General features: G+C 51.7%; 2 protein-coding genes across 5 annotated transcripts in view; one reads left to right on the top strand and one right to left on the bottom strand.

The window, feature by feature from the left end:
• CYFIP2 (cytoplasmic FMR1 interacting protein 2) overlaps positions 1-17,738 on the bottom strand; it is a 91,007-nt gene that overhangs the window by 29,654 nt on the left and 43,615 nt on the right. For 2 of the 4 annotated variants that reach the window (XM_049775687.1, XM_049775689.1), the window contains exons 16-24: positions 16,760-16,834; positions 16,097-16,250; positions 14,805-14,961; positions 14,365-14,461; positions 12,299-12,375; positions 9,142-9,250; positions 6,799-6,918; positions 6,024-6,223; positions 4,776-4,863 (exon numbers count right to left, since the gene is read on the bottom strand). In XM_049775687.1, coding sequence (XP_049631644.1) covers positions 4,776-4,863; positions 6,024-6,223; positions 6,799-6,918; positions 9,142-9,250; positions 12,299-12,375; positions 14,365-14,461; positions 14,805-14,961; positions 16,097-16,250; positions 16,760-16,834 — 1,077 coding nt within the window. The remainder of the gene's footprint in view (positions 1-4,775; positions 4,864-6,023; positions 6,224-6,798; positions 6,919-9,141; positions 9,251-12,298; positions 12,376-14,364; positions 14,462-14,804; positions 14,962-16,096; positions 16,251-16,759; positions 16,835-17,738) is intronic. The other 2 variants (XM_049775690.1, XM_049775691.1) reach the window with 1 other exon arrangement.
• On the top strand, positions 332-3,724 carry FNDC9 (fibronectin type III domain containing 9). The gene is given in 3 exon segments (XM_049774499.1): positions 332-357; positions 3,024-3,261; positions 3,263-3,724. Coding segments are annotated over 3 exon segments (666 nt in total). The 3' UTR covers positions 3,665-3,724.

The raw sequence follows: 17,738 nt of genomic DNA, 5'->3' as shown, positions 1-17,738 counted from the left end.
TGGTTTCTCTGACCACAGAACTCTGGCCCAGAGGTATGGGCACTATGGAGACCGGGTTCAGTAAACTGAGAGAGATACAGGTGCCAGAAGCTAGGGATCAGCTGCAGAGGTGGAGAAAGGGGGCTGGAAGAGCTGATGCTGGCACCATTGTGCCAGTCAGCTGCAGAAGGGACCCCAAAGGGGAAGAATGTGGACGCCACTAAGAACTCCACATATCCACATGCTGAGGCTAGCTTTGCATTTTTTTCTTTTTAGGCAAAAGCAACAGGCAGGGCCCTCCCTGTGGATCCCCGATATCCTCGTGCAAGGCATACAATGCCTACTGGTTGCCATGGTGAACGATGCTGCTTTGGAGCCGTGAATAATGAGTGCTGGAGGGCGACTGTGGATTACTCAGAGAGGGACACGGACAGAGCAGGAGCAGGGACAGAGCAGCTGGTTGGAGCTGGCTGCCCACCTGGGGCTCTAACCCTCTGAGGAAACACAGCTGCCAGCAGGTAAGGCATCTCAGTGACTGTCCCCTGGACATGCCAATGGCTTCTCCTTCCTCAGAGGAGCAGCCTAAAGACAGGGGCACAAAGGCACGGGCAAAGGGGCACATCTGAGGCAGAAAATGGTTCCCACTGCACATCCAGAAAGCTGGGAGTCCTCAAATGTACCAACTGCTAAAGGGGTTGATGGGAAGAAGGGTTCATGGGGAAAATGGACCCCCTATTCTTGGTGGAAGATTCTGACTAGAATGTGTGTATATGTGGTGTGCTAGACGTGAACAATGAAAGAAACTCAGTGCTGGCAGTGGGGAGTGTCTGTCTGGGGTGTGTGGGATGCAGAGTGGGGCACATAAAAGAACCCATGGGATGGCGTGGGGACACTCATGTGACAATTAAACCCTCATCCTGTCCCTTCTCTCACCTGTTTTTCTGGAGGGCTTTAAAAGCAAAGGAACCAGCCCCCCTTCTTACCCTTTGTAGTTCAGCCTTAGAAAAACAAGGAGTAAAAAAAAATCTTTCTGCAGAAGTAGAATGCCTGTCTTGAATACAGGCAGGGAGTGGGGGAAGAGGGATATGGGGGGCATTGATGGTGGGAAGGTTGCACTGGTAAAGAGGAGTGTTATTTTTATGAACAAAACCAACTACAATCATGTCTGTGATCATGATGCTTAAATAAAGATATTATTAAAAAAAATCTCTCTGCATTGTCCAGGAACCTCCCTGCAATGCAAGAACTCTGGGGAGCAAGCCCTGTCCCTCATCATGGGTCAGATAGACAGATGTCAGCTGGCTGGGCTCAGCATCCAAGTCGCCAATCTACAAATAGGAGTTTTGGGTTTGTTTTCCGTGGGGGTTGGGGGTGGGTTGACCATACCTGGAAGTGCTCAGGTATTCTGATTCTGCACTTGGAGATAACTCCTGGTGGGGTGCTCATATAACACAAGAAGAACCAAAAAGGTGCCCACAGGAGGAAAAACCAGTCTGCACAGTGGACACTGCTGATCCCCAATATAAATGGGTTTAAGAGACGAGGTCTCCAACAGAGGGTGCTATCGAGCACATAGAAGACAGCTGTAGTGGGAGGCGGACGAAAAAACAGTACAGCAGGGGACTTGTCTTGCAGGCACGTTTGATCTTTGACACCCATATGGCCCTCTGAGCCAACCACGAGGTGTGGCCTCCTAAACCAAAGTTGCCAACGAAAAGAGATGTGGGTTCTTGGGGCCAGAGTGATGGTTCAGCAGGGAGGGTGTTTTCCTTGCACAAGGTCAACCTGGGTTCAATCCCCAGACTCTTATAGGGTCCCCTGAGCCCCACCCAAGAGTGATCCCTGAGCAAAGAGTCAGGAATAACCCCTGAGTATTGCCAAGTATGGCCCCCCAAAAGTGGTTCTTGCCCCTGCTTTGTGCTATGCCTACTGGATTTCTAAGCCCCCCTCAAGTCTTGCCTCTGGAAACCTCCAACTGAAGGTTTCCCTGCCTCCTTCTCTTCATAGCTCAATGATCTTGCACTGCTCTTCTACCAGATGCTTCTCTAGCTTGCAGGGCGAGGGGACAGCGAAGGGAGATAAAGGGCTGTGGGTCATGTCTTGTGCAGGCCTGCCACACAGCTAATAATCGCTGACTCCCAGCCTCATTCTCCTCCAGGGCAAGACTACTGGTCTGAGTGGAAATATGCTGAGCTGGGTGCTTGCCCACTGGCATGACCCAGGACATGCCTTTTCTGGGCACCTTGAGTTCTGAAAATACCAACAGAACACAAGCATGGTGGTGGTGATGGGGTTGTTCCTAGGAGAAATCAAGTAGCTTATGTGTGGCAAACCAAATCTAGAAGCCAAGAGCCTTTGCTCAGACAGAAGGTCCAGAGAGCAATTCTAGGTAAAACTAAAGCTTGACTTGAAGGCCACAGACCTGGGGGTTTTGAGGGGAAGATGAGGCTGAACACCCTCTTTCATTTTCCTTTTATTTTATTTTTTGGTTTTTGGGCCACACCCGGTGGCGCTCAGGGATTACTCCTGGCTATCTGCTCAGAAATAGCTCCTGGCAGGCACAGGGGACCATATGGGACGCCGGGATTCGAACCAACCACCTTAGGTGCTGGATTGGCTGCTTGCAAGGCAAATGCCGCTGTGCTATCTCTCCGGCCCCTTCTTTATTTTTTGATGCTGCATTAAAAGGCTCTGAACCCGTGAAGGAGACTGTGGGGGGCTCTTCTTGAGACCCAAAGGTACTGGTGTTGGCCTGAGTTATCCCAATGGGGGCTTCTGTTCTGCTTTTTGTTGGTGGGGGAGACTATATCCATAATACTCCGGGATGCCAGGGATGGAACCTGGGTTGGTGGTCTGCAAGGCAGGTTCTTTACCTGCTGTATTGTCACTCCAGAACCATGCTTTGCTGTTTCTTGCTAGAAAGTTCTATAGGCCGGTCAATCAAATGGAGGGTGCAGGGTGGGCTCACTGGTCCCCACCTGCACGCTGGCTGAGCAGGGGCTAGAGGGCTGTGAGCAAGAATATGGTTCCAACTCTGGTTCCAGGACCAGGATAAATCTTGAGGTGGGGAACGTGTCATTCACAGGGACTGTCATCTCCTGGTCTCCATCCAAACTGTGACTGGCAGATTTCTACCACGTGGCCTACAGTCCTTCTTGAAAGAGCATCTTCTTGAGATTCCTGCACTTCAGCTTCCAGGACAAGAAGGTGCCTCGTACCATCCGCTCTCTGCTGCTGCAGCATCTGGTACCAGCCACACTCTACTTCCTGTGAGTCAGCTGTCCAGTGGGCAGCTGTCCACTTGGGCCACCACTGCACTATGTTCCATATCCTGTATAAGACACCACTGGTACCCAGGAGCACCCTGGTGGAGTCCGAGCTCTCGCTCTGGGTGCTCATGGCCATCCTATTGGCCTGCTTCATTGCCGTCTTGGCCTTCATTTGCCTGCAGTTCTGGTGCATCCGCTGCCACGAGCCACGCTGGTCCTACCGGGCTGGCCACAGGGAGGAAGCTAATGGGCTGGTACAGTTGCCTGAGGAGGTGCCAGCGCTGGATCAGCAGGAGGAGGAGCCACAGGGTCTGCCCTTGGTGGAGATGGGTCCCACAGTGGCAGCCAAGGCAGAGGAAGAAACTGGGGTGGACCAAGAGGCTTCCAATGCAGAAGCCTTAGCAAGTGAAGAGTGAGGGCCATTGGCCATTTTGTTTCATTTGGGCTAGTGATAAAGGGGTAGAAGGGGGACCTGGCAGCTGCTTCATGTTTCGAAAGCACCCCGCTTCCTCTAGAGCTTCTTTAAAAACAAGTGTGGACACTCCTACCCCCATATCTGTCTCCTGCAAGTGACTCTACTTTTGGGCACCCACCAGGCTGGGTATAGCATGTTCCCCGCCAAGCTTTTCAGCTGGAGATGCCTCCAAACTTTGGTGTTTGAAGGAAGACTGTCCCCGGACCCAGATCAAGATTAAATCATGATTTCAGGCACCAGAGTGATAGTACAGCAGGGAAGAAACTTGTGTTGCAAGTAGCCGATCCAAGTTCAACCCCTAGCACCCAATAGGCTCCTCCAAACACTACCAGGAGTGATTTCTAAATGTATTGTCAGGAATAAGCACTACCAGGTATGAACCTCTCAGAAAAAAATTCAAAATAATAAAATGACAACTTCAATCTCAATAAATTGGTTCTGGTGTGGAAAGGGAAAAGGGGGTGTGTGATTTACACCATGATCCCTGGCAGGGATTTGGGAGGTGGGGTGTTAAATAAAGAAGGACTCTGAGTTAAGATAGAGGCCTTTCCCCCCTCCCCCCCCGAAAGTATGAGATGCCTTATTCCAGGATTGACCTGCCATTTTGGTGAACACAGTATCAAAGGACCCACCTTATTGTAAGGTCACTTTTTATTTGCCCTATTGCCCCACTGCCCAGAAGGTCTTCCACACACAGTATAGGGCTGGGGGTCTCTGGGACCCTCCTTTCCATCCCCACTTATGGATGGGCAGCTAGAACAAAGCCCCATCACCACATACAACAGCTTCTGCCTGGAAATACCCCCATCTCACTCCATCCATGCACAGGCTTGTACCTGTGCAAGCAGGTGGCCTAGGCAAGAAACAGAAGGACAACCTTGACAAGTATCAAATCCCCAAGCCCCTCTGCCCTGCTCCCCTCAGTCAAGCACCCCCCAAACTTCCTGCCCGATTCGGCAATGAAGTGACCCAACAAAGGTGGATGAAAGAGTCTTGCTTGTGCCTTTATCGGTCCCTAACACACCTGCCTTCCACCCGTGCCACACACCTACCTTGGACCCGTATAAGTAGTAAGGCTGTACATTGGCTGGTTTGTCCCTCTGTGGTTCCTGGGTAAAGGGAATGGCTGTTCGCACAAAACTAGGACAAGACAGACAGGCAGGAGTTAGTGGGGTCACCTACTTCTCTTCAGGGCAAGTGGCATGGCAGCCCATCCACTGCTGCTTTCTCATGCTTTGCACACACTCTCCCCTTAACTCATGTTTTCTTCCTGCAAACAGGGACCCTTGGGGCTTCTGGGTGATTTCAAGGCAAGGGGTGACCAGGGTGCCCTCCATCTACCATGGTCCAGATTGGTCTTTACTGAGCAGCGTTATTCCTGCTTCAAAGCATCAAAGCATCACGAATGGGAACAAAAGGCTCGCTATAGAGTCATAATATACATTTCAAAACCATTTCCTGCATCGCCCATTCAAAATTCTTCTCTGGTGTTAGAGTGAATTCGTGTAGGAGGGCACTTCCCTTGCACATGCCCAACCCATGTTCAACCTCCAGCATCCCATATGGTTCCTGAGCACAGAGCCAGGAGTAACCTCTGAGCACATCCATGAGTGAATCGTGAGTGCAAAGCCAGGAGTTAACTTGGAATATATCATTAGGTGTGTGCCCTCCAGCCTGCCCCCAAAGAAATTTCCAAACACTTGAGCCTTTCCCTCTGTTCCTTTTCTTCTTTTTTTTGGGGGGGGGTGAAGGGGCTGGGCCACACCTGGCAGTACTCAGGGGCAATTCACGTTCCTGCACTCAGAAATTACTCCTGACAGGCTCGGGGATCAAACCCAGGTTAGCCACATGCAAAGCAAACGCCATACACTGTACTCTCATTACTCAGGTCCCTCTTCTAGACCTTTTCCTCCTGCCTGAGCCCCAGCACAGAAGGGAAACTTTCTAGGTGCCATTATTCTCTCCTGCAGCTCCGTATCCCTAGTTTTTTTTTTTTTTTGGTGGGGGGGCCACATCTGGCAGCGCTCAGGGGTTACTCCTGGCTCTATGCTCAGAAATCGCTCCGGGGACCATATGGAATGGTGGGATTCGAATCACCGTCCTTCAGCATGCAAGGCAAATGCCCTACCTCCATGCTATCTCTCCGGCCTCTGTATCCCTAGTTTGGAACAGGAAGCTGGTGCGAGTGTCTCCATGGAGACAAAGGCAGGGTGGTGGGTCGGTGGATGAGTGCAGAGAGGAAGGGAAATGCAGCGGGGTGGCTGCACCTGGGCCCCCAGTCTGCACAGTTCCCCCCTTACCGGTTGGTGGAGCCATTGTAGCAATAGTTGGGCAGGAAGTCAAAGTTGAGCTCCCAGAAGACATGGAGGGTGATGCGGCCGTAGGGTGCAGACACATTGTGGTTGGCTTCGCGGAACATGGCATCGAAGCTGTCCAGTGTGAGGTGCTTGCACAGAAGCCGGTGGGTCAGGCGGTTCACCTCGAGCAACCACTCAAGCTCCTGCCCGGGGTTCGGGGAAGCCAGGGTGAGCTCAGGCCCACACGAGCACAAGCACATGTGCGGCAGTTTATCCCTTTGCACAGGTAAACATGCACTTCCTGACTGCTCCTCTCTCTCCTGCCGAAGGGTGGTCCCTGCTGAGAGGGAAACCCTACAGCACCCCAGTGAAAAATGACAGCATCCCTGGTACAGGCTCAGTAAGCAGGGGCAGAGGTCACTCAATACCCACAGCTGCCTCGGGGGCCGGCTCATCGGAGATGAAGCTTTTGGGAAAAGGGACCACAACTTCATGCTGGCCACAGCATGTTTGGGAAAACCAGCTTCCTGGGGCTGTTTTTTTTTTTTTTGGGGGGGGGCTGCCTCAGTCAACCCCAATGGTATAAGTGAGCAGAGGGAATCCCAGTAAGGTGGTTCAGTAGCCATTGGGCCCCTCTGCAGAGTTCCGAGCCCAGTGTCCACTACCTGGCACACAGCTTTGTCCCTCAGGATTTTTCATACCCATCCCCCCCTCTATGCCCACCATCAAGGATCCCACCGTGAGTGATCATGGGTGTCCTCCCTGGGTCACTCCTCACCACAATAGACGTGAGGTCCTCGCTCTCAAAACGGCTGATGGCTTGGTCCAGGGATTTATACATGGCCGCCGAGATGCGCTGTGTGATGAGCCTATTCAGGTCGATGGATCTGCCCAGAAGCTACATGAACATGGAGAAGGAGCACTGGGGTGAAGGGTCTCCTGGGTCAATCCTGACTGGAGACTGGGCACCAAAGCCCAGACACACTCCAGACACACAGTGTCTCTGGATAGCAATGCTTTGTTTTTGTTTTGGGGCCACACCCAGTGGTGCTCAGGAATCACTCCTAGTAGTGCTCAAGGGACCATATGGAATACTGAAGATTGAACCCCAGTTGGCTGCATGCAAAGCAAATGCTTTCTCTTTTCTTTATCTCTTTTCTTCAGGAGGGTACATTTATGTCATAGGGGGTCTGTGCTGAGGTTGAAGAGGGCGAGGGGAAAGGGAAGCAGAGTACTTGCACTCACTCTCAGGTAAGAAACACAGCAGAGTTTGAAAAAGGCTGTTTTAGTGTTTGTTTTGGGGCCCCACTCAGCAATGCTCAGGGCGTACTCCTGTCTCTGTGCTCAGGAATCATACTTGGTGGACTCCGGGAACTGCATGACATATCAGGAATTGAATCTAGGTCTGCTGCATGCAAGGCAAGCACCCTACCAGCTGTATTATCACCAGTTCCCCCAAATGTATCTGTATTAAACGTGTACATTTCAGCATGACAGATGAAGAATGCTTATGAATATGCTGTGTGTGCTCTGTGAGCATCACTGGTTGTGGTATCGGCATGGGTCTGTGGATAGGAAAGAATATTGGAGAAAGCAATGGCTTGGCGATGAAAGTGGGATAGATGTCTGAATCATCCTGCAGATCTGAAATAGCAGGAGTCAAGAGACCTATTGACCCATACACTGGAGAGAAAGGGTGGCAATAGAGGGTGCAGAAATTTGGCCCTCGTTTGACCACTAGGCTGCACTATTCCGTTAGCAAGATTGATTACCTACTGTTTCCCTTTGCAGGCAGAAATTTAAAAGAGGGAGATTGGTGGCATCCAATCTGGGCCCTACCCAGAGGAACACAAACAAGGTGAAAGGAATATCAACTTGCAGGTTATAACAAACACTAGCTGAGCACCTGCTGTATGTACTGAGTTGTGCATCAAGAATGACTCTTAAAACACTTCGTTTTGGGGCCAGAGCAGTAGCAGAGAGGTTAGATCACTGGGCTTGCATGCGGGCAATTCAGGTTTTTTTTTTTGTTTATTTTTTTTGGGGGGGGGCCACACCCGGCAGTGCTCAGGGGTTACTCCTGGCTCCATGCTCAGAAATCGCTCCTGGCAGGCTCAGGGGACCATATGGGATGCTGGGATTCGAACCACCGACCTTCTGCATGCAAGGCAAACGCTTTACCTCCATGCTATCTCTCCAGCCCCCCAATCCAGTTTTGATCCTGGCATCCCATATGGTCCCCCAAGCACTGCCAGGAATGAATCCCTAAATGCAGAGCTAGGAGTAAACCCTGAGCACCTCCAGGTGTGGTCCCAAAACAAAACAAAACAAAACAAAACAAAATGCTTCATTTTGTCTACTCACGGGATAACTTCCTACCAATGAACCAGTTGTCCCCTAAGACACTCCCCTCCCAGAAGGAAGCTTCTTGAATATGGGAGGAAAAGCTCAGGACCTCAATGTTGACAGGTGGAAGATGGGCACACTGAGCTTAGGGGTAAGGGGTCCCAGGTCACCCCTCCTCTATGCCCAGCATGGTCCTATCCCTACACTCAAGTTTCTCCCCCATGGAGTAAGCACCATAGTCCAGAAGCAGGGAAAAATTTTGCAGGATCCTGACTTTGTCTGCCCAGCTCATGCTCCCACTTTAGAGCAGAGGAGGTGTCCCAGTAACATCTCCTTTGCTTCCGGGTCACAGGTGAATAGAGGGGGAGGAGATGGCTCATATGGCTGGAATGGTGCCTGCTGAGCATGTGTGAGGTACTAAACTCAATCCCTTCCCCCCACAGCACTGCTGAGTGGTCCTGAGCACTGCTGCAGATATGTACCCCAAAACTGGGCAGAAAGTTAACAGAAACTACAGGCACTAAAGCAGCCGCTCCCACCCCCCAGCCTGGATCTGTTCATAACTCAGCATCCATTGAAACAAACATCCATTCTGATGGCTGTCCTGTGTCCATGAAGACAGAGAGGCTTGGGGTGCAATGCTGGCCAGAGCACAGTTACTGAAGGGCTGAGGTTCCAGGCCTCCAGAGCATGGTTACCCCATGCTCATCAGGGCTTAAAGTGAACCCTGGGCCACCCCCCTGTTCCGCCCACCCCCTCACAGGACCCCACTTACCTGCACGTGTCTTTGCTTCAACAGCGTCTCATAGCGATTGGACGGTGGGTAGGGAATGATGACCCCGTAGTTCTTACACTCAGCTCGAAAACGCTTGTCCAATAGGACACTGGTGAAATCACAGCAAAACAAGGATAGTGAATGTGACAGGAAGGAATTTGGGGGGGTCACTCAGCCGGCTGTACCTACTGCAGGCCTTGGCACCCATTCATATAGCTTCAGGCCATGGCAGCCATGACACTTTATTTTCTATTAACACAACAGTGTGGGGCCGGCACGGTGGTGCTAGCCTTGCCAGCACTAGCCTAGGACGAAATGCGGTTCGATCCCCCAGCGTCCCATATGGTCCCCCAAGCCAGGGGCGACTTCTGAGTGCATAGCCAGGAGTAACCCCTGAGTGTCACTGGGTATGGCCCAAAAACCCAAAAAAGAAAAAAACAACAACAGTGTGGCACTGACCAACACAGTAGAAGAATGTGGTAGCCACTTATGCAGCTGCAGGCCATACATCCACCCACCCAGCACCAGCGTTTATATCTATATTTCTTTTTTTTTTTTTGGTTTTTGGGCCACACCCGTTAACACTCAGGGGTTACTCCTGGCTATGCGCTCAGAAGTCACTCCTGGCTTGGGGGACCATATGGGATGCCGGGGGATCAAACTGTGGTCCATTGTAGGCTAGCGCAGGTAAGGCAGGCACCTTACCTCTAGCGCCACCGCCCGGCCCATGCCTAACTTTTCTTGACTCCTAAGCCAAGTTTTTCGCATTCTATTTCACCCTAGAAACTCACTATACAGAACCAGTTTTCTCAGTAAAAGAGGGAAAGAGCACTTGACCAAAGAAGCACCTTTGAGTCAAGCATCTTCTTGAGTCAGCCCCAGGGACATTCTCAGCCCTGGGCAGGAAAAGTCCTGTCCCTGCTGGGCATATATATATGCCCTAGTGAGGGAGGCTGGACAAGTGGAGAACAGAAGCATTTAATTGCTGCGAGGGAGATGTGTACATGTTCCTATGCATGCAAACATATGTATACTCGCTTGTACACACACAACACACAAGTATTCATACATGCATACATGAAAGCACACAAATGCATGTACACACATGCACTCGCCTACATACAAAATTAGCATGCTCACACACAAACACATGTGTGTTCAGATGTGCATACAAGCACATGTGTATTCACATACAAATTTGTGTGTACACATACAAGCATAGACATCCACACCTGCACACACATAGGTGCTCATACATGCACACACATGCATCCCTATGCACATATATGCAACACATCTGCAAAAGTGGGTCTAAGCTCCCAGAAGCCCTATGGCTCAGGTGAACAATTACAATCTTTCATGGTGAGGCCAGGGAACAGACAGCAATAATGGCTCTGATGGGCATAAACAGGATTTTGTGGGTTGAGTGGGTGAGAGGAAAGTCCCACTGAAAAGGTTCTTAGAACAACCTAGGGGCTGACAGTGGAAATGGTTTTTTTTCAGGCACTATTGTCTCTGCTTGCTAGAGTAAAGGCAGATGGTCTGGGGGCTTTGAACATGACCCCCCAGAGAAGGAGGAAGGAAGGGGTTCTGAAGAACAGCAAAAATAAATGGCAAAGTGAGTCCAGGGTGCCCAGACTTAGCACAGCCCAGGAAGCCCCAATAAGAGGGCACATCATTTCTCTATGATAGAAAGTTGCAGAAACGCCCAGAACAACAAATGTAGGACATTCTAGAATGTTCCACACAGTGGCCACTAGAGCTACCAGAGTGTCTGAAGTGAGGGTATGGGCTTTAGTTTCTAGCACACAAGATTTTGAAGATTTAGGGATTTCCATGAAGATGGCTGTTCAGTCACTTATATACTGCTCATGTGCTCAAGTGCTATTTCAGTGCAAAGTAAAGTGCAAAGTAAAACCTATTAACCTTCATTCTACCAGTTAATCTCTTCCTATTGTTTAATCAAGGTGGCAACAGGGGCTGGAGCGATAGCACAGTGGTAGGGCATTTGCCTCGCACTCAGCCAACCTGGGACAGACCCGGGTTCAATCCCCGGCATCTCATAAGGTCCCAGAGCCTGCCAGGTTTGATTTCTGAGTGCAGATCCAGGAAAAATCACTGAGTGCCGCCAGGAGTGGCCCAATTCCCCCCCCCACCCCAAATATAAAGCAGCAACAGTGTTTTCCAAGACAGGCTCCATGTAGTCTCTTCCCATAGGCAGGGCTGACCTATATGGTTCTCCCTCTATGCTTTTGCCCAGCCTCCAGCTCGCTGCCACATGTAACCAAAACCCGCAGATACCTGCTGGAGAAGGCAACAGGGGATCATATTGCAGGAGGTCATAGAAAAAAACTGGACGTGGTATGGCCAGGTGACAGTTCTGGTGTGTCTCCGTCACAGCGAGTTTGCTAGTATAGTGTGTGTGACCTGGAAACCTCTCCCCAGCTGCCCCAGCCTGAGCACCCACAAGCACTGGGCAGCGAGACTGCACATGGCATGTCCCAGGGACAGGCTGGGCACACCTTCCATCACATTCTTCCATCACTGCTCTTGAGACCTTTAGCCCCTGTGTGACCACAACAAGTAAGCCCAGCCTGTCTTCCTCTGGGAGCAAATCCACCAAGCTTGGGACAAGCCTCAAAGTTAACTCGGGCATTTGGATCTTTGCTAAGAAGGACAATGTCAATATTCCACCTTCTCCTGTACCACCACTGTACACCTAACTCCAGCACCAATAGAACCACAAAGCTGCTTTTTGAGTTTGATTTTATTTTGGGGCCAAATCCAGTGGTTTTCAGGGTTTCTCTTGGCTCTGCACTTAGAGATGACTCATGGCGGTGTTCAGGGAACCATAAAGGATGCTGGATTTCAAATCAGTTCAGCTACATGCAAGGCAAGTCCCCTACCCTCTGTACTACCACTATGCCAACCCCCCCCCCAAAGCTGCCTCTTCCAATCCCACCCCAAGACCAAATATAAAATTGTGGCTTTGAATGCACCCCTGGTAGGGAGCAAATGACAGCACCTGTCTCCCCACACTGTCCCTTTGTCCTAGAATCTTTCTGCCTACATGACCAACAGTAACCTGCTTCCCTGTCCCACCTTTGAGCCCCTGTACCCCTCCAGACCCTGGGACACTCTGCCATGGCTCTCCTACCTGCCTGCCATGGCCTTGTAGTAAGCAAAGATCTGGTCTGCCAGCTTGTAGACGAACTGGTCAAAGCACAGGTTCACCTGTAAAACAGTAGAGAATGGTCAGTCTGGGCGGCTGTGTTGGACAGGCTGTGTAGATTATGGACTGTGTCGTTGGAAGCACAGCCAAGGGGCCCTGCAACTTACTATATGAGGAGTCAGTCACTGGCTAATGCCAAGTTCATGAAAGTCTTGTGGATCCTCCATGGAGACATGGGGACATACCTCAGGGGGTGCCAGGAAGGGATGGTGCTTTAATAACAGCAGGGCTCCCACTCCTCAGGCCCTCTCCAGCCCCTCCTGGCCTACCCGCCCTGTCTTCACTGACCCCTGCAAATAGCAAATGTAAGAACCTCAATGACTTTGGTTTAGAAACTGTTTATCAGGGGCCAGAGCTGTGGTGCGGAGCAGTCCTGTCCGGCAGGACAGACCACAGTTCGATCCCCTAGCGTCCCATATGGTCTCCCAAGCCAGGAGCAATTTCTGAGCACATAGCCAGGAGTAACCCCTGAGTGTCACTGGGTGTAGCCCCAAAAAACAAACAAACAAAAAGAAACTATTTATTAAACTACACTATCTTGTAGCTTGAGATCTGCTGCACCCCAGGCAGTAGCAGCTGCAGGTGATGCCCAGGGAACCGAAACAGTGGCATCAAGCATGTGAAAGACCAAACAGGCTGATGGTAGGGGTGGCTCTATAGAGAAGGACTGGACTCCTATTTCTCATTCTCCCAACTTTTTGCCTAACAGACTCCATTTTACCCAGAGCTCTCATTGTCTTTGGGTATGTTTTTGTTTTGGGGCTACATTTAATAGTGCTCAGAGCTTACTTCTGCCGCCTTGGCACTCAGGAATTATTCCTGGTAGGGATCATGGAACCATATGGAATGCCCAGGATTGAGCCTGGGTTTGCTGTGTGCAAGGTAATGCCCTTCCTTCCTCACTGTATTATAGCTCCAGCCCCACTTTTTTGGGGGGAGCATGGCATACCCAGCAATGCTCATGGCTTACTCCTAGCTCTGCACTCAAAAGTTTCTCCTGGCTAGTTCAGGGTAGGGATGCGATGGGGCATATGAGATGCAGGGGATCAAACCCAGGTCTGTAGGATCTGTCATATACAAGGCAAATACCCTTCCTGCTGTATTATGGCTCCAGTATTGGTCATTTTTAGTGTGTTTTGAGCCACCAGCAGTGCTCAGGACTTACTCCAGGCTCTGCACTCAGGGATCATTTCTGGCTGGCTCGAGGGACAACATGGGACATTGGGAATGAGCCAGGATTGCTGAGTATAGAGCTCTGGCCTCTAAGCTGAACATAGGGTCCTCAGCAGCCAAAGACAACACAGGTAGGCCCCAGGGTCCACTCAGACCTCTGGGGACCTACCTGACTATTCCAGGCCCATCTGGCAGGCCTTTGTGGCCTCTGTGCTCAGCCAGCAGTGGACAGCCATGGCCTGAGTACACCGCACTGGTCCAGGCTTTGGTAAGAGGCTTCTGTCCCCAGGCAGAAGGTGGATGAAGCCTGGCTTCCTGCACACAGGGGATGGGAAGAAAGAGAGTGCCTCAACTGACCCTCAGCTCCACAGGGCCCAGCCTTGTGTCTTGTTGGTAGAACTGTGTGGTCAGGGTATCCTTGGCTCTGTGCTCAGGGGTCCCTCCTAGAGGTGTTTGGGGGACTGGCACTGGGCTTTGCCTGGAGATCACAGGCAGGCTACTGAGTTGTAAGCAGCCCATTTCCCTGTTTCTGCCCCACCAAAGTCACAGGATGTGCAAGAGTGGCGTTGATGGATGGACAGACAGAACAAGCAGGCAGATGGATAAATTGAGAGATGGAAAGACATATGGACAGACAGATGGAGAAATCACTAGATAGATGATGTACAGATGTTTGGATAGATGGAAGGACAGATGATTGAAAAGGTAGAGACAAATGGGTGAATGGGATGGGTGGATGAATAGACATATGTCCATGAATGGAAAGACAAATAGGTAGATAAAAAATGGACAGACAGATGGACATAGGTGCCACTTACCTCGGCCTCAATCTCATCATAGAGGAACTGTTTCTTGAACTTGGTGAGGGCATAGTAGGCGCTGTCGTTGTACAGGTCCAGTGGGTATAGCACATATCTGGGGGGGAGGGGACACACAGTCACAGCCTTCTCTGGGGAAGGTAGATCACCTGTGAGGAAGATATGGGCCTGCCTGGCTGGGGGACTGGAGGGGAGGTGGATGGCACACTGTTGGGGAACCCTGCCAGCCCCTTGGGATTTGCAGGACATACTGGCCATTCCCAGGAACAGACAGTCCCCAAGGCCCAGGATACCCAGATGTCGGTGGGGGCTATAACTGGGGAAGGGTTGAGCTGTTGGGGTTCACGGGTGCCTCAGAATGTGCAGGTCAGACAGTCATGTGGCTGACCCAAATCCCCCAACCCCTGCCTGGGCCCAGTCTCCCCACACCCGACCCTCACTCCATCATGGATGGCTCCTTGGTCTCCAGGATGTGATCAGTGAGGATCCAGGGCATGGACATCTCGATGGGGAACTGGATCCGCCGGCCCATGGTCAGCTCCAGGAAGAACTCTCGGAACCAGAGCTGGGAGAGATCGCAGCACTGCTGCAGGGCTTCTGGGCACGGGAGGACAGGGACCCGTCACTGAGGAGGTCCCTGGCTCCCATATGCATGGCCTGTCCCCAGAGTGATGGTAGGCTGAGACGCTCATCCCCCAGACAACACGTTCCTGAGAATACTCAAATCAGGAGTGAAAAGCATGAGTACCAGGGCCGGAGCAAGAGCACAGCAGGGAGGATGCTTCCTCTGCGTGCAGCCAACCTAGGTTCAAACTCCAGCATCCTGTATGGTCCCAAGTGCACTAGGAATGGTTCCTGAGCACCTCCAGGTGTGCCCCACCCCCCAAAAGAAAGCAGATGTGCCCTGTTCAAGAAGCTGAGGAGCAAACTCAACAGGCTGAGTGCCCCTGTTCTGTATTGGCAGCCCGAGCATCTTCTGAGCACTGCTGGATGTGGACCCCAAATAAGAACACAAAAGTAAAGCAGCTAAACCACATGGTGGCCAGGCAGATCCCCGAGTGCAGACTTGCAGCCAGACTGGGTGGCTCCAGGTCCCCTGACCTGACCCACCCTCTGCCTGTGCTTTTGGCTCCAACACTGACTCTGCACCCCTGAAGTAAAGCACTGCCTTGCATGCTCCCCATCACCATAATAGAGGGGACAGTAAAGGTCTGGACAGGGCCTTGGGGTCTAGAGTCTAGCTGCAGTCACGAGCTCCCGTTACAAGCACATGCCCAGATAGAGGAAGGAGAGGCTCAAAGGGCTTGTGTACCCCAAGTTCCATCCTGGCACCACCCCTATCACTGCTGGTCAAGCTGCATGTTTGTATTTGTGGCACATATGTATCTGTGTGTGTATGTATGTACATTTGCATATATACCTGTGTGTTTGTATCTATAGATGTGTACATATATGTTATGTGTATATTTATGTTATGTGTATCTATTTTATCTGTTATCTATCTCTACATGCATATGTGTATCTGTGTGTATATTTGTGTGTTGTGTATTTCTATATATCTGTATGTCTATATTTATATATTATATGTCTATGTGTGCATATATTTATGTTCATCTCTGTGTCTGTGTGTATTGTATATCTCTGTATGTATGTATATGTCTGTGTCTCTGTGTACTCTATCTGTGCATCTGTCTTAGGCTTTGCCATCCCCTCTGTCCCTGTCCCCGCTCACCGCTGATATTGAGCAGGTGTGTGAAGAAGAAGGACTGTTTGTGGAAATCCTCAATGGCCAGGACGATGGGCCCATCCAGGCTGCTGCGGAGGGTCTTTTTGGAGCCGCTCTTGTCCGCGATGAGCGACTCTAACATGGTACGCACCATGTATAGCTGGAGAGGGAAGGGCGGGGAGAGGGTCAGGGGGTGTGCTTGGCCTGGAGCCGGGTAGGGGGTGGTCTCCCCCTTCCTGTAGCAGCGTCTGCTCTGACAAGACACTACTTAGAAGCAGCATTGAGTTTGGGGCGGAAGAGGGAACAAGTTGCTGGTCCACCACCAGCCTGCACAGAGGTGCTGGCCTGGGATCACCCCAGTCCCTGGCCCCTTTCCTGGGGACTGGGACTTCCTATGTGACCTTGGAGAGCAGAGCCCACTCGGGGCCTGTTTCCAAGGGTCTGCTGACACACGGGGAAAGGGAAGTAGATGTCTGAGAAGAACCAGACCTTTCTCTCAAGTCAGTCCCTGCCTCCAGCATGAACCACAAGCTGCAGAGCCCCACGAGCTCATGTGCGAGGTCCTGAGAGCTAACCTAGAACCTTTCTGTCTGCGAGGGCCGGAAGGCTAGTGCGTTCCTGGCTCTCTGGGGGATGGTGCCCAGCCCAGCCCAGCAGGCAGAGTTATACCAGGGATCGGCAGCCTCTTCGGCCTTGCGTGCCACCAGTGGGGTGAAACATAGCCCGCGGGGACCACTGGCAGGCCTAGGACAGACGGGGGGAGGAGTGGGAGGGCAGGAGAGACAGGGAGGAGGGAAAGAAAGAGAAAGAGAGAGAAGAGAGAGAAAAGCGACAGCTATTGTACACGGCGGGGAAACAGAGAAGTCTGCTGGAACCACTGGCCACCCCGAAACCCGGCACCCAGGAAAGAGGCAGGAGCTGGCACTACCATGCCTGGTGCCCCCTGCAGAGTGCGCCATAGGCCAGTCCCTCCCCTCCCCACCCCTAACCCTCTGCAGATCCCAGGGGTCCTCTGGAAATGGGGGTGTGTTGGCTCTGGTCCTGCTCTCCTTAGGACTCCACTGACCCTCTCCGTGGGGCTCCCCTCCCTCTTGCCTTCATAGGGCCTCAGTTTCCCCTGGGTAGGCAGCATTCTGGAGGTAGCGGCCCCAGAAGGGGCCAGCAGACCTGGGTCTCCCCCGCTGCCACCCCATGACTTACAAAGGTCACTCTGCTCTTTGTACTTCGTGTCCCCGAGTGTTCAAGGGGGAAGGGAGAGTCCGGGTTTGTTTTGACAACTGTCCCTACTGCATGGTGGACATGTATGTGGGGGGAAATCTCCTTTTCTTCTCCCTGCCTAGTGCTTCCCACACCCGCGACCCCGTTTCTCTCTGGCCTCATCTGTTTCCTCTTTCTTGGTGGCTCAGATCTCAGTCAGAGACAGTGTCAGAGCTCGCATATCCTGGGCTGAGGGACATCCGGGATGACAGTCTGTAAGAGGAGGCAGGTAGGATGAAAGTGAGGCCGAGGGAAGGGAGGGCAGAGCACAGACCACTGTGTCCACACCCCATCACATCCAAGGTCATGCCCCAAAAGAATAGGGAAAACTCTTGTCCCAGCAGGGACACCAGGGGAAGGGAAGAGACAACGCAGACCACCATGGACATGC

This window comes from Suncus etruscus, chromosome 6, assembly GCF_024139225.1.
Source record: "Suncus etruscus isolate mSunEtr1 chromosome 6, mSunEtr1.pri.cur, whole genome shotgun sequence".
Taxonomy (NCBI): Eukaryota; Metazoa; Chordata; class Mammalia; order Eulipotyphla; family Soricidae; genus Suncus; species Suncus etruscus.
Note: the sequence above shows the minus strand (reverse complement) of the source record. Positions and strands in the feature narration are given on the sequence as shown.